This window comes from Podarcis raffonei, chromosome 15 (genome assembly GCF_027172205.1).
Source record: "Podarcis raffonei isolate rPodRaf1 chromosome 15, rPodRaf1.pri, whole genome shotgun sequence".
NCBI classification, from domain to species: domain Eukaryota; kingdom Metazoa; phylum Chordata; class Lepidosauria; order Squamata; family Lacertidae; genus Podarcis; species Podarcis raffonei.
The window spans coordinates 2,233,833-2,250,074 of record NC_070616.1 but is presented as its reverse complement, the minus strand read 5'-3'; the positions used below and the strand labels follow the sequence as shown (position 1 = coordinate 2,250,074).

Below are 16,242 nucleotides of genomic sequence, written 5' to 3'. Positions count from 1 at the left end.
ACCCCCCCTCTCCCTCGCCCCCCCTCGGGCTTCCATTTATAGCCGCAGCCCAGGCTGCCCTCCCTGACTCCAACCCAGAGGCTCATGCCTTGCTGTGCCTGGAGCCCTCCTCCCGCCGCCGCCGCCGCTGCTGCTGCTCTGAGCTGTTGTGAGCTGGTTGCTTTTTCTGTGTGTGGAGTCACCCACTCTAGGAGGAGGGTTGCAGTCCCTCCTGGCAAGGCAAAAAGTTTATTTGACTTTATAGGAAAGAGAGAGAAAGAGAGAGGAGAAGAAAGAAAGTGACGTAAAAACATCTTAAAGAGCTCTTTGGCAGCAGATTATCTGGGAATCGGACCATGTGAGAAGAAGGGGTGTACAAAAAGACAGTCCCCGGTGCAAAGTGACCCATAGGATCCAAAGCAAATGTAGGTGGGATTGGTGAGTCCGGCTTGGATGAGCCAGTGCAGGAGAAGCGCTCCTGAATCTGCTGGGACACGCCAGGTATTTTACGCTTTATTCTCCCCCCACCTCTTCTAAATGCAGATGCCTAAAAGTGCCCTGTTTGGTGATTATGGGACAGAAGCTGGGGAGGGTCTTTTCCTTCGCCTTCCCCAGCAGAACTAATTGTGCTTTTGCTCATCTTTTTAGATCTTGATTTTTTTAAAAAACACAAAAACCTGAGATGGCAACGGTAATGAACACCAAAAAAAGAGTCTGTATATATTTGCATGAGAGGCTTTTATGCCCCTGCTGCACTTAAAACAGACAGCCAGACAGTGAAATGTTCCTGCAGCTCCAAGGGCCGGGGACAAGGGAGCCTTTTGAATTTATTTATTTATTTGTTGCTGTTTCAAGTTTTGCTTGAGTTAAGAATGTGTTCCTTCCTCAGCTTTTCTGTCTGTACATGCTTGCTATCTCAGTGTCAGCTCTGAAAGACGGGTGAGCAGCGTGTTTCAACCAGCTTTTGACCGAGTGATTGGAGCAGCCCTTAGCCATACTGCAAGATGCAACCTCCTTATTTTAGAGAGAGGGCAGGAGGGAGAAAAAGTGTGCTTTAAACAAAAAACAAAAAAAATAGCAGGGACAAGACATTTCAAACAAGACCAACGATCCAGTTAACTTGGGCGCCTTGCTTTTCATGTTGGTTAAGACAGGACAAACTGCCGCAGCTTACCTGGCAGTTTACTGATGTCAAAATATTTCATATTTTCACAACACCTCTCTCACTCACACACCTGTACAGGTGAGAGGGGTATGTGGGTGTCCCCTTCCTTACAGAGCAAACGGAAGGAGCTTATTTTGGTGACAAGTTAACGATGCTTCACTTGAGCTGGGCAGAAACGAAACAAATTTCACAACATGCATGGGTCTATGAAAATTACAAATGTGGTATAAAGTGCAGGATGACGGGTGCTTTTGACCTCCAAGGACATTAAAAAGATTGGGAAAGCTGAAAAGGAGAGAGATGCAGCAGATGTGGAAATATCTGAAAATATGTTTGGGGTTCTTTTGTTTCTTAAGACAGTTGCAAAGACATATAGGTGGCTCATTACAGCACAGGCAACCAAGGACGGGACCCTGGCCCCGGGGGCCATACGTAGGCGTGAGGGAACGAGGAATGTCACTGTGCCTTCTTAGTTCCGATCTGCTCTCAAGGAAGAGGGTCATCAAAAAATAAATATATCCCCTCATTCTGTTTCTGACCTGTTTTTAGGACTTTGGAACCCGGTGGGCTAATATAAAAGTGATTCCTAGTACATGTTCTCACGTTCTTGGCATCACAGCGCCATGCCTCTTGATAGCACAGCTTGGCTCTGCCTCTCGTGGGGAACCAGTTGAAAATCTGGGAATCAAGAGCACATATGCTACTGTGACTTTAAATTTATAAAGTGCAGGGAAGGGCTGTGGCTCAGTGCGGAGAGCAGATGTAGGAAGTCCCAGGTTCAATTCCCAGCGTCTCCAGGTGGAGAGCTGCTGCCAGTCAGTGTAGGCAATACAGAGCTAGTTGGTAGTTTATTTTGCCTTGGCAAATCTTCCATGCTCTTTTTTGCATTGCGTTTTAAATGGAAACAGGAGTGTAGACCAGCCTCCCCCAACCTGGTGCCTTCTGGATGTTTTGGATTACTACTTGTAAACTGCCTTGTGTATAGTAATATAGAAAGGTGGTATACCACATAAAAGTGAAATGAAGCTCTCATCGGCCTCCAGAAGTGTGCAGGGTTTCTGGCTCAGTTTTTCCAGCTGGAGAATAAGCTGCCTTTGAGAGCGTTAGGTGCAAATGCACTTGACATTTTGCTAGGTGTTCACTTAGGTTAAGGGGCAACAATATGCAAGCTATTTGAGTTTCACAAAGCTCTGTCTGAAGAATAATGCTGTGGAATGCAAAAGCCTGTACACGTGCTTCACTAACTCTCGAGGTACAAGGTAGGTTTTGAAAGATATATTAAATCACAGCAGTGGCAGCCTGATACAGAGAAATGGTCACCACCGCAGAATCCTCTGCCACAGAACCAGGATCTTGGCTTTAGATGGCTTTAAAGGGTCACACGATTTCGTGGAGGGGTAAGACTGCAGAAAGCTGAAAGATAGGATAGCCAAGTGGAACCTGAACACACAGAGGTGATTTACCTCTGAGTAAGTTTCTGGGAAGCAACAGCTAGAAAGAGAGCTGTTGCCATCATTTCCTACTTGAGGGCTTCCCAATGGAGCCTCTGGTCAGCCACTGTGGAGACTGGATGAGATGGGTCCCCTTTAGGGACTGATCCAGCGGCAGGGGGACCACTGTGTTCTTACACTAGATTGTGCCCGGCACTTGGAGACATGCAGAAGTGTGTGACTGCACAGGCTTCTAATAGGTACTTTGTTCTGTTTATTGTTAATTAATTAGAGTGCTGCAAAACTTAATGAGATATAACCAGTGGTCTTCTTGGGAGAAACGGTTCATATTCCCGCAGCCCACAAATTTCTTTTGGCCCTTTCTACAAACAACAGATCTTCCTAGGCAGAACATTTTAAAGTTTGTTTTCTGCTGCAAGGGAGCCCGTCAAGAGCTGGTCTATCTCAAGCTGTGCACGGCTTGAATGTGAAAAATAGTGAAAAAAGGTCTTTGCCCAAAGGAGTCTGGAATTTCCACAGTTTCGTCAGGAATGCAGACCATAATAAATAACAATAACAATAAACATAGACTCAATTGTGGAAAATTGAAGGTTTGTGCTTTTCTAGACAATTGGCTCCGGAGCTTGTTGTCGAAGCTGGGAAGAACTTCAGAGACTGTTTTTGTTCTGACTGGGAAGCTATGATTGACCCCCAAAAGATACTAAAAACAAGCTTTAAAACACGGCTGGCACTTAGCACACAGGCAAAAAGCCACCGCACCCCAGTGCATCTGAAATGTAAGGGCAGACGAGAGCGGAGGGAGAGGAGAGAGAAAGAGACAGGATGAATGAACAAGTCAAGACTTCACAAGCGTAGCAAGAATGAAGTGGGGAATGGTTTCATAAATGGATCTACAATCTTCAGGAAAAACAAGGTTGAGGTCAAGGAAGACTTCTTAGAAGTGAGGAGAGGGAAAGAGAAGGAAGTGATCTGAGCCCAAGTTTTGGAGTGGCAGAGAAGCATGACCCAGGGTCAATGAGGTTTGCATAGGGCTGGAACAGATTTTGAGAGCAAATCCCATCCTTTGGGTTTTAGATGGAAATGGTTGGGTGCCTCTGCCTGAATCCAGAACGTGGTTCTTAAAGGTTGATATGGGGTGGATCCTTCTCTCTTTTAGGGGAGATCCATAACTCTCTGGTAGCAGCCTCTGCTTTGCATGCCTAAGAGCCCATTCACCCCCAGCACCTCTAGTGAGAAAGGGACCAGGGAGCATGTGATGCGAGAAAACTCTTCTCTGCATGGGGAGCCACAGCCAGTCAAGAGTAGACAACATTGGGCCAAGTGGACGAATCACCAGATCTGGTAATATGGCGCAGAATGGTCACAGCTCAGAGGGCAGAGTGTATGCTTGGCAGGAATAAGGTCTCTGCTTTGATCGCTGGTCTCTCCTGTTAAAAGGATAAGCTAGCATGTGATGGGAAACATCCTCTCAGACTATGAACCCAGACATTGCTAGCTAGAAAGACGAAGAGCATGACTTGGTATGAAGAGATTGCTTGACAGCTTCCATCCCTTCTGTGACATTGGAGGGGTCACTTTATTGCACAGACTGTAGCCCAGGTAGGGATGAATGTATTTGTCTATTTCTCTTAGTTTCTCATTTTTCCAGCCTAAAATTCTGTTCTCCATATTTCTGCGTTAACTTGCAATTATTATTATTATCTTAAAAAGTCGTAATGAAAATTAAGCAGCAAATTAGGATTGAAATTTCTCCTAACGTACAGATTTTTTGCCAGTGATTTCCCTTCGTATAATGCTTCATATGTTATTTTCACAAATGTATGTGATTTTTATGCACTCCAAGCAATTTTTAGTGCAAAATATGTGGTTGCTGAACTGCACCGCAAATTTCAGGTTAGTGTAAGAATTTCAAAGGACAGTTGTGTTACAATTTGCTTTGGAAAATTGCTAATTTGCTAGTTTTGCATTGAAATCCAAACTGAACCAAATTCCTCCCCATGGTAGTAGATTTTTGAAATGTATTTTGCTAAACCCTGTTCCAAGCATCCATTCTTCCAAAGGAAATTGGCCCCGTCTAGCATTGAAGACTCCCCAGTGAATGAAGCAAGTGCTCTTGGGCATAAAATGAAGCACAGTGCAGTGACATAAGGCATTTGAGTTATGTACTGAATCCAAAAGTGAAGGGAAATATTATCTCACAAAACCAAACACAGACCCACTAGCCCCATTCAAAGAGCCCTACTTTCTGGTTCTGCTGCCAAAATGGTGGAGGTGAGGCTGCCAATCGGACCACAATCCATGGTTGGGGGGCTTGGCTTTGATAAGTCAGGAATGTACCAGCCTCCATTAAATTGTGTGCATGTTTGTGGGTGGGTTTATTTGTTTTCTTACCACTGGGTGAGAGAGAGAAATGGTTCTCTTTTTTGCAAGTGAAACTGGGGGGAAACTTTTAAGCTGTACTTTGATGAAGATTTGGTGTTTGGCTGTGAGGGGCCCAACAGATAGGCCTCGAAGACCAGCTAACTATCCCTGGCCTGCAAGATGCATTTTAAATGCAATTGCCTTGGCCTACGACAAAGTTTCCTTTTGCAAATAAATCACCCTGAGTAATCCCCACTCAAAGCCACATGAACTACAGTTAGATAACAGCCAGGCTACCCATATACATTCATTCCTGAGGTCGGGGAGGACTCTGCACTCTTTCCCATGAGAGTCTGAAAACTGAAGGGGTGAAATCTCAGGAGTTACCGTATTTTTCGCCCTATAAGACGCACCAGACCACAAGACGCACCTAGTTTTTGGAGGAGGAAAACAAGAAAAAAAATATTCTGAATCCCAGAAGCCAGAACACCAAGAGGGATCGCTGCGCAGTGAAAGCAGCAATCCCTCTTGCTGTTCTGGCTTCTGGGATGCCTGCATTCGCTCCATAACACACACACACACATTTCCCCTTACTTTTTAGAAGGGAAAAAGTGAGTCTTATAGAGCAAAAAATACAGTATTTTGGCAGGGGTCTGGAATGGGTAAAGTGTGGGTAACTACTAAAAATGCTCCCTAAAGCAAAGTCTGGATTCAACCCCTGCAGGATGCATCCTACGGGGAATGCTTGATTTTTAGAGGGGGTTTGGGGGGGGCGTGGTGTTAGTGCCAGGACTGTGTCTGGTTCTTGTGAGGAAAACTGAAAGTTAAGGAGCATCTGAGCTTACAGAAAGTGCCTTTTCCTCCTCATGAACTTAAAAGCACAGCCGACTTCCACACCTGGAGATTGCTGATTAGATGTTGTTTTCCAGACTGACCCCTGGCACTTCTCCTCCATAGCAACCAACTATCAGCCAAGAGGCTTCTTGGGTGAAAAGTCCATTCTTGGTGGTATAACACACGCTGTTCATGCAACAGGTCTCAAGTTCACTCCACGGCATCCCCAAGTAGGGCTGGGATAGCGTTCTGCTTGAGAACCTGGCAAGCTGATGCCGGTCAGTGTAGACATTATTGAGCTAGATGGACATATGGCCTGATCCTGTACCAGGCAGCTTTTGCTGAATAAGTCAGACTACTCAAACGAATGGGGGGACCCTAATGGCTCTGGGGGAAGGGAACCTGCTTTGTGGGCAGGAGGTCCTGGGTTCAGTCTGTGGCATCTCCAGGTATGGACGGAGGAGATTCCTGCCTGAAACAGGAGAGAGCCACTGCCAGGCTACTTGGGCAATCCAACCGAGATGAGCCAATTGCCTGACTCTGCATAAAGCAGCTCCCCATGTTTCTATTCAGATCAGCCCTTTATTAACAACCTAGGGGACTGGAATCTGTTACCACAGCTCAGTGGTAAGCAGGGATTCCCCCCCCCCCCCGGATCTCAGCTCTGGCACCTAGAAAAATAGCACTGGTGATAATATAAGCAGAGGGTCTCGGATTTAATCCCCAGCATCTGCAGGCAGGGCTCAAACCATTGGGAGCCGGCCACTGTAGATGCTCTGCTGGATGGCCCTGTGGTCTGCCTTGCATATCTCCTTCCCACGTTCCACAGCGGAGAAGCCTCTTTTCCCTTAGCTTGCCTCTGAGCAAAGGTGTGCCTGAACCCTCCAAATGTCTCCCAGAGCCCCTTTCAAGGCTTAAGCTGTGCCTGAGAAAAAGAGCAGCCCCAAAGCCGGGTGCACTTTCCAGGTTGTATGTTTTTTATTAGTGGTGCTTCCAGCTGTTGAGGAACAGCCAGCCAGCCTGTGTTTGCGTAACAGTGACCTTTCCAGCGGCTCAGAACAAAAATAGATAGTAATAAACTCTTATCCTTGATGCTGTTCACTGGAGGACCTGGAAAGTGTTGGGTGGTGACGGGCAGAACGGCAGATGGCGAAGGAGCCAGTCCCAGGGGGAAGTGAGCCCCAAGGGGTTTAGCGCAGACTTTGCCAACCTGGCGCCCTCCAGATGTTTGGACCACAACTCCCAACATCACCATTGGCTGGGACTGATGGGACCCATGGGCCAAAGCATCTGCTGGGCACCAGGATGGCGAAGTCTTGTTTAGTGGATACCTGCTGCCCCAAACTCTTGACATGGCTGCGTGGTCTTTCTTTTTTTAAAGGTGCCTGGGCAGCCTGGCTGTTAAGCAGACCAATCCACAGTTAGACGGGCTGTTGCTTACTTGCCATCAGCCATCCAGTGCTGTGCCACTTGGAAAATGTTTTTTTCCATATCAGCCCATAAATTTGTTGATGTTGTTTTTCTTGATTATTTTTTTTAAACTGTGAAATCACTTTGGGATATTTTACGGGAAGCAATTCATAAATGGAATCAAATATAGAAATAAAACAATATAGAAATAATAGAATGGCTTAAAGCACTATCCCTGCATACATATGGAGGCTTCATTCGGATATTGGGTTGCGAACTGTGGTTGGTCTCCTCCTTTTTCGAAAGCTGCCTTAAGGTGGTGGCCGTCAACACGTCCTGTGGCAGTGAGCAAATTCCATGAGCAAATCCTAAACTGTCTATGGAATTGAGCCGTAATTACAAATAAGTTACTTATAGGTATATAAAAAAGACGAGGCACTGGGAGGATGTGACTCAGCAGGAGCCCAGGGTGGCCTTAACCGAAACTGGCTGTGGAATGGAACGTGAAGATGATTGTGGAAAGTTCTCTTCCAGGGTGCCTGTGACCGGTGGGTCATTCTCTGCCATTCTATCAAGTCCAATCCAGAGGCTTAAAGTCCACCCGAGTTGCCTCTCCGCAATTGTACCTGGCACTGAATTGCTCTTGCCCAGGTTGTGAAATCACTGGGCCAGCATGGTTTTTATTATTTTCAGAGGCTGGCTGAGCCCTCCAGTGGCAGAGCTCCGAAAGGATGTCCCAGGCGTGGGATCCTCACGGGAAAAACTGAAAGTGCTCCGTCTCCTGCTCTGTGCTGTTTGCTGCTTCAGGGTCTTTGTAGATAGCTGTGTGCTAGTTGATGATTAACCAAGGTATGACAATTGCAACATGCGCATGGCCCTAGAGATCCAGGTTTCTCTGCATGGGAAAAGGAGCTAGCAGGTGATTGCATGGGGAGCCTTCTCTGTGCCCTGGAATTTCAGGATTCAGCAGGTACAAACACTTTCTCCTTTCTCCTCTTACAAACTACCCCCACCTGGCCACAGCTGGGAGATGCTGATACTGGATTGTTGATTAGAGTTCTCTGATCTAATAAGGCTCCTGTGGGCTGCATGGGGCAGATCCTCCCCACTTTCCCCCTTCACAACAATCCTGCAAGGTAGGTAAGGCAGTGAAAGTGGGCCAAAGGTCCCCTGGTACTTCATGGCTGAGTGGGGATTTAAACCCAGGTCTTGCCATTTAAGTCCACAGGATGTTGCTGTGGGATGACGAGGCTGATGAAAGTTGTAGCTCAAAACGTCGGGACGCCACAGCTTGGTGACGGCTGGTGAAAACCTTTACTCTGCCTATAATAGGAACTGGCCAGGTGTCCCTACTCCTCTCCCAGAAGAGCACTGGATGGAGACAGGCAGCCCTGTCCCTAACATCTGATGATCTGAGGGGTGTCCTCTCTTTTAACTGTTTTAGCTGCATGCTGTCCATAGATCATTAGTTTGCCCGGTGCTTTTTCAAAGAAGCCACTTACGCTAGGCTTGTCCATCACAACACCTTGTGTCAACTGTATGCTATGAACGGAAAGCGCTCAGAAGCTACTTTCATGTCTCTTGGGATGTTGCTCATAACTCCCAAATTATGAAAGCTCCTTCATCATTCATACTTGTGGTTTTCGGTCAGATTCCAGCAGTTAAGTGAGCATAAGAAATACAGCTGTTTCTTTAACCTATCACACACTAAAGTTATGTAATAACCAGCGATAGTCTTTTCATAGAACTATAGAATTGTAGAGTTGGAAGGGACCCCGAGGTTCATCTATTCCAGCCCCCTGCAATGCAGGAATCTCAGCCAAAGCACCCAAGACAGGTGGCCATGCAGACAGATGGTGCCCAGAACTGCACACAATACTCCAGGTGCGGTCTGATGGAGGCAGAATAGAGTGGTACTATGACTTCCCTTACTTACTTATAACATACAGAAATGCATTGTATTAGGGGAAATTACTTGCAAAAATCTGTACATTAGTCAAAACTGCATACAAAAATCAGTTTACTGGGAAAGATTTGAACTAAAGTGCTGAATAATTTTCATGAGGATTTTTTAAAAACAAATTTGCAGATTGCTGTAAAAATGTGGAGAACTGAATGTAAAATTGGAAAAATGAGAAGCTGGGAGAAATGAAACTGAAAGATCCTTCCATCCCTTCTTGTAGGTAAGGCTCAATGACCCAATGTGGCACCTTCTCCAACTAGCAAGTCATATACCGTATTGGCCCGAATATAAACCGCACTCGCAAATAAGCCGCACCTTTAAAATTCAAGAGAAAAAAAGAAAAAAAGATAATACCTGAATATAACCTACTCCCTTAAAATTGGGTTACAGGGTGAAAATTGCTGCAAGCCAATTTAAGCCTTTGATCTTGCAGGCCCACAAAGATTACCGTACAATCGCTAAAATCGCCATTCAATTGCTACAATTCTGAAGGCACTCAAGCTTGCAAATTGGCAATAAAACATTTTTTGTTCCGTTTTAACATATTTCTGTTTCAGCAGTGATATCGTAAAAGCCAATTTTTGTAAGGTCATGAATTTAAGCTGCACTTTAACTTTTCACGGTTGGAATTTGGGGGTGGGGAGGAAGTGTGGCTTATATTCGGGCCAATACGGTACTGTAGGAACATGGGAAGGTGCTTTACAGCATCTAGACCAGAACTGTATCATCTGACAGGCTGCAGCTCTCCAGCGCCTCAGGCAGAGAAAGGTCTTTCACATCACCTGTTAATCCATTTTGACTGGACATGCAGGGGTTTGAACCTGGGACCTTCTGCAGGCAAAGCAGGGTGCGCTGCCACTGAGCTCCTTTCACTCTCTTAGGAACCGATGATGCTTCCTTATACCAGGTCAAACAATTTGCCCATCTAGCTCCCTGGAAGCCAATATCTGGGGTCTCCAGCAGAGATAATTCCCATCACTGCTACCTGAGACCTGTTAACTGGGGTGTTGGATTCAGGACCGTATGCATGCAAAGCAATAGGTTCTACCACAGAGCAATAAGCCCCCCTCCAAACATCAGCCAAGTTTCCACGATTTTCGGTGCTCATCACAGCACACCGTATCCCCACAATCTCAGGGTGGACGGTGGCTGAGGAGAACAGAGTTCTCAGGGGGAGGGGAGGGTGTGCGTTCATTCAAATAGCTGGAATTATGACAGTTTAGAATTCTGCAGCTGGGAGGAAGGGAGGGGCTTTAAAGAAGCTGATCTGGTAATGCCAATGTTCAATAAGCAATGCTTTTTAAAAATCACGCAAACACGACACCACAGAAATTAAGAGGGATGGATACATTGCTTTCATATGTATGTAAGTCAATACCTCTGAATGCTCAGGATGCTGGACTAGAAGCACTGTCTGATTTGCGCATCCTCAAATATCTTGGTTTTATTTTTCTAAGACTGCTTTGCACCTAACATAAGGTAAAAAGGTAAAGGGACCCCTGACCATTAGGTCCAGTCATGGCCGACTCTGAGGTTGCAGCACTCATCTTGCTTTATTGGCCGAGGGAGCCGGCGTACAGCTTCCGGGTCACGTGGCCAGCATGACTAAGCCGCTTCTGGCGAACCAGAGCAGCGCACGGAAACGCCATTTACCTTCCCGCCGGAGCGGTACCTATTTATCTACTTGCACTCTGACGTGCTTTCGAACTGCTAGGTTGACAGGAGCAGGGACCGAACAACAGGAGCTCACCCCGTCGTGGGGATTCGAACCGCCACAATGAAGACTGGGTGGGACAGAGGGAGTATGGTGTGACTTGAACCACAAATGCTCTGGCTACGGCAGTGCTCACCCAGCACAACAGCGTGGCTGTTAGATCATTCTTCCCCTATTTGGCCAGATTTCCGTTGGCACAAGACCTACCTGATTATAAAAACAGAAGGGAGAGGTTATTACAAATAATGGCCGGGTTCCAAAGAGCTACTTTGGGCGCGCCTGAGAGTTTGAGTAGGTCAAATCGTGACAGCAGGTAGCAGCAATTGGACATGAAATCAGAGCATTTGTGTCCACTGAGAGGGATCAACGAAACAGAATGAAGAGAGGGTGGCAAGGATAGATCCTTTAAAAAATACTATTAAAAGAAAAAAGAAAAGTCAGTGCCAATTAGACTGTCATTGCGGGGGCAGAGGCCAATAGCAACGTCTTTTCCTAAAGTAGTAACAAGAAGGCCAACCATTACTGCAAATCTGGAGCAAGATGCCAGTAATTGGAAAGCACCAAGAGAGCCAAAGTCCATTGCCTGTGCCAGAGTGGGGCTTTGTCACTAGCAGAAGAGGATGCTGGACTAAGTGGGCTTTGCTCTGACCCAGCAGGGCTCTTCGTATATTCTTAGGAAAGGGCCAATTAACCAGATGGATGCAACTCCAGGATGGAAATGGGAACTGCACAGGCCTGGGTCTGCTTCGTTGGGATAATAATTGTTATGGCTCTCCTCATGCTTACATGGGAGTAAGCCCAACAAAAAGGAACAGGGCTTGCTTCTGAGTAGGTGTGTATAAGGCTATACTGGAAGAGGAACATTTTGTTCTGCCTGGTAATGTAGAGTTATCAATGTGCACAATATAGGGTGGTATTCAATGTAAGTCATACTCTAGAGTAGACTTACTGGAATTAATGGACTAAGGCAGATCCATTAATTTCAGAGGGTCTACTCTGAGTAGAAATTAGTTGGGTGCAATTTGTTATTCTTACCTGCATGTAATAGCAATGTCTGGCCCTGCTGCGGGGAAGGCATTTTGAGGTGTCGTTGAAGATTACATTCACGCCACTGTTTGGTGCCATTTGAATTTTATGCCCTGACATGCCAATGATTCTTGGTTTGACTTTAACCAATTAATTGCTTAGCTAAATCAAGTTTTAAAAATTATCTATTGACTAAATGGCACCCCTGACTGAATCAGACTTTTTAATATAAGTTAATTCTTTTTAATGTAAGTACTCATTTAAAACAAACAACTACGAATGGCAGGCAAAATCTTAGGAAAGGCTTTTCTTTTTCACTCCCATGAGGAAGTTTTAAAGAAAGCTCTTGTTATGATGTATGCATGCCCCCATCTACAAACTAATACAGTATGCTTCCACCCCTTCAAAACTAATGTTTAGTTCATATTCAAATTAACTGCAGGTAGTATTTGTTGAGGGACGCGGGTGGCGATGTGGGTTAAAGCACAGAGCCTAGGACTTGCCAATCAAAAGGTCGGCGGTTCAAATCCCCACAACGGGGTGAGCTCCCATTGCTTGGTCCCAGCTCCTGCCAACCTAGCAGTTCAAAAGCACAAAGTGCAAGTAGATAAACAGGTACCGCTCTGGCGGGAAGGTAAACGGCGTTTCCGTGCGCTGCTCTGGTTCGCCAGAAGCGGCTTAGTCATGCTGGCCACATGACCTGGAAACTGTACGCTGGCGCCCTCGGCCAATAAAGCGAGATGAGCGCCGCAACCGCATAGTCAGCCACGACTGGACCTAATGGTCAGGGGTCCCTTTACTTTTACTAGTATTGGTTGAATGAATCAAGTGAAACTCACACAAATAACCAAATCCTATTTCTGAGCTTTTCTTCTCCATACCTCAACTTGAATGCTGGTGGGCTGGGCTGGGCGGGTCACAAGGATGTTGTGCAAGTAAGTAAAATGAAATGATTTGGTGACAGTACTAGCAGCAACATCACTCACCCCAGTACCTGCCCGTTCCTTGCATATAGGGCTGGCCCTACTATGAGGTAGACTGAGGCAGCTGCTTAGGCAACAGATACTGAAGAGCAGTGTATCAACCCACCCCCATTTTGCCTCAGCTTCCTAAGCTGTCCTGGTGCTCCAAATGTGGTAGAGGATGCGATCCCATCACCACACTGAAGTAAGAGTCACCCTGGTTGGGTTCTGTATATGGAAAGGTGAGAGACCACCACCTTGTCCTTCACATTATACAGCAAAATGCCTTTAAGTTCCTGCTTACAGGTAGGTAGCCGTGTTGGTCTGCCGTAGCCGAAACAAAATAAAAAAATCCCTTCCAGTAGCACCTTACAGACCAGCTAAATTTGTTATTGGTATGAGCTTTCACATTGCCTTCTACAATCTTGCCTCTTACAATTGTTCTTCTATCTCATTATTAAATCAAAGAACAGAAGCGTTTCATTTCTGTACGCATGTTTATGTAAAATAAGACCATATAACCGGTCGATAATCATCTTGCCATTTTCTTTTCCCCTCCACAATTAAAATGTTGAGCTGCCTGTTTCCTCAAACATGCTGCAGGGCCCACAGCTGAGCTGCTGATGCTGGAAAACCCACAAAGGAATCTGTGGCTGGAAAGGTGGTCCTAGGGGAAGTCCCCTGCAGATGGATAGGAAGGCTGCCTTCTAACCCACCGGAATGGAGAAGGCAGCTCCCAGCGAGACCCAGCCCCTCACGCCGCCAAAGGCCTCGAACTGTAAGGAAGGGGATGACTGCTCAGAGAACGGACTCCTGATCAAGATCACAGAACCTAAATTCCAACTGGCGGAGGGTGCAAACCAAGCCCACCCTAGCCAGGGAGAAAAGGAGGAGACCACGAGCCCTGTGTCCAATGGGATTTCAGGAGCCCAGAGCCCAAGTCCTTGCAATGCGACAGGGGGCAGCGAAGGCACCCCTCCCACACCCGCCGCTCCCATGACCACCACCCTCTGTGTGGCAGAGGGGCAGCAGCAGCTGATGGAGCTGGATGAGAGGGAGACTTGGAGCAAGAAAGTGGACTTTCTCCTCTCTGTTATTGGCTATGCAGTAGATCTAGGAAACGTATGGCGCTTCCCTTATATATGTTACCAAAACGGAGGAGGTGAGTGTCCATTGATTGATTTGATTCAATATTTGTAGTCTGCTTTTCCAAACACAAATGTTGAGCTCAAAGTGGCTCACAAGAGTCAGTTACCCTGCAGCCCCCCTGCTTAATCTTGGCACAGCACTGGGGCCTTGCTCCTCTAACATATACTTGGGGGTGGAGCAGGATGGTGGTGCTGTGAACTAACATCTGCCCCCCCCAAAAAAAATCTGCAGCACAAAGCAAGCAAAGGCCAAGCGAGAACTGGCGGTAAGGCCGATTGCAAGCATTTCTTTGCAATTAAATAAAGAATATGTATATGTATTTATTTGCTTGAGACTGAATTCTCTCATGCCACCCAGCATTCCCACTTAAAAGATGCTGAGGGGCAGGGCTGGGCAATAGCAGGTTTTCAACACTGCACTGTGTCGCCAGCCAAACATTGCAACCTGGTGATATGCAGCAACAAGCTACGTTTGCCCCGTGCTGGGGTGAAACTGTCGCAACTCTCACTGCAGGAGCTGAGGGGCTTTCATCCCAGCGCCTCGCAGGTCAGGGACGATACAGCTTGTTTGCGTTGCTCAGCTGCGGGATGGGAAGGCTTCTGCTCCCCAGCTGAGTGAGCCCTATGCCTCTCCAGCTTGCACGTGAGGCACAGGGGCTCGCTCAGGTGGGGGAGCAGCAGGAACAGTTTAAAGAAGCCGAGGAAGGAATAAGTTGTATTGGCCCGGCGATACAGCTTGCTCCTCCCTCTGCAGCATGAGGGGTAGAGTGCGATGGCGACTTCATGCGCAGGTGAAACCACTGCTGCTCATGAGTCCCTCTGCTACCAGCGGCTCGATGTTGAACGCGGCACTGGTAGCAGAGGGACTCAGGAGCTGTGTCGGTTTCACCCATGATATACTGCCAGGTGAAGCCGCCATACACGGTCCTGGGCGATGTATCGGTACATTGCCCAAGCCTACTGACAGGTTACAAAAAACAACACACACTCCAAGTGGACTCTAGCATGGAAGCAATCTGTATTAACTGAGGGATTCTTAAAATCGCTCCTGGAGCTGTGGACAAAATAGGGAGCTATCCCTAAAATAGCCCCATAAAGGCTGGGCGGCATGAAATGTTGACAACCGGCTGGAGAGGAAGATAAACAGATCTAAGAAAGGAAAGAAACCGCATTGTTGCCTCGATAAAGTCATTTCCTGACTTGTTCATTCTGATAAGCTATTTTGCAATGTCCTCAAGATGGAATGGAGAGCTGGCCACAGGCATCAATGGAGAGATTTTAATGTAGCTGGGATTGAACACACATACTCCCCGCCCCCAACGCATGCACAACTGAGCATGCAACAGGCCAGCAAGGATTCAGCTGGCTGACTGGTGGAAAACTGGGGTTAGGGAAAGGGGAGTAGTTGGGTCTTGAACAGCAGTACTCCACACAGCAACACTGTTGTTGCAACACCCCCACCTTGTTCCCTCTATTTCTGGCACTCAGAGACCTTTGTGGACACAGTGCACCCACCAGGCACAAGAGGAATCTGTTAGCATGCTTGGGGAAACACCAAGGTTTTTAGAACTAATATTAAGGGAGGAGGAGCCAAAGGAAATGCTGACTGACCTTTGCTGAGCAGCGTTGGGGGTGGGAGGTCAAGGGAACTGAGTCTTCTGGGGGAGGGCACAGCTGACTGGCTGGCATCTTGATCAGAAACACTCCATGCTGCAACATTTTGTTGCGTAGGCCTCTCGTTACCATCCAATGCCTCTCTGAATGGTGTTTTAACGTTGGTCCCTTTGATTCAGGGGCTTTCCTCATCCCGTACACAATCATGGCTATCTTTGGAGGGATCCCGCTCTTCTACATGGAGCTGGCACTGGGGCAGTATCACCGAAATGGATGCATCTCAATCTGGAGGAAGATCTGTCCCATTTTCAAAGGTAATCCTCAAGGGGAAATCTTTATTCTCAGAATTCTGGGTCACAGTTAAAGCTGCAGAGCACCTGGCGTGTGGAGCCAGGGGCTTTTCAGGGGAGGATTCCTGGTATATGTGGAGATCAGACGTCTTAGACATGTAATTCTGCATTGACTCTCAAAATCCACACATAAAAAGTTCTCTACTTACTATGAGCATAGTTCCCAATAAATGCACACCATGAAAAATGACTGACAATGCCATTTTATATGCTGTTGCCTGTGCCCTCATCCATGTTTTTTATGGCATGTGCTGGAGCTCCATGG

The 16,242-nt window shown here is 46.8% G+C and overlaps 1 protein-coding gene across 6 annotated transcripts in view; it reads left to right on the top strand.

Annotated features, from left to right (window-relative positions):
- The first annotated feature begins 206 nt into the window (after positions 1-206).
- The window catches only part of SLC6A4 (solute carrier family 6 member 4), a 36,353-nt gene continuing 20,317 nt past the window's right edge, over positions 207-16,242 (top strand). The window contains exons 1-4 of one of the 6 annotated variants that reach the window (XM_053366547.1): positions 207-480; positions 9,290-9,383; positions 13,469-14,027; positions 15,807-15,941. In XM_053366547.1, coding sequence (XP_053222522.1) covers positions 13,586-14,027; positions 15,807-15,941 — 577 coding nt within the window. In that variant the 5' untranslated portion in view covers positions 207-480; positions 9,290-9,383; positions 13,469-13,585. Of the gene's footprint in view, positions 481-3,649; positions 3,937-3,993; positions 4,195-7,898; positions 8,171-9,289; positions 9,384-13,468; positions 14,028-15,806; positions 15,942-16,242 lie in introns of those variants that run through there. The other 5 variants (XM_053366546.1, XM_053366545.1, XM_053366549.1 and 2 more) reach the window with 5 other exon arrangements.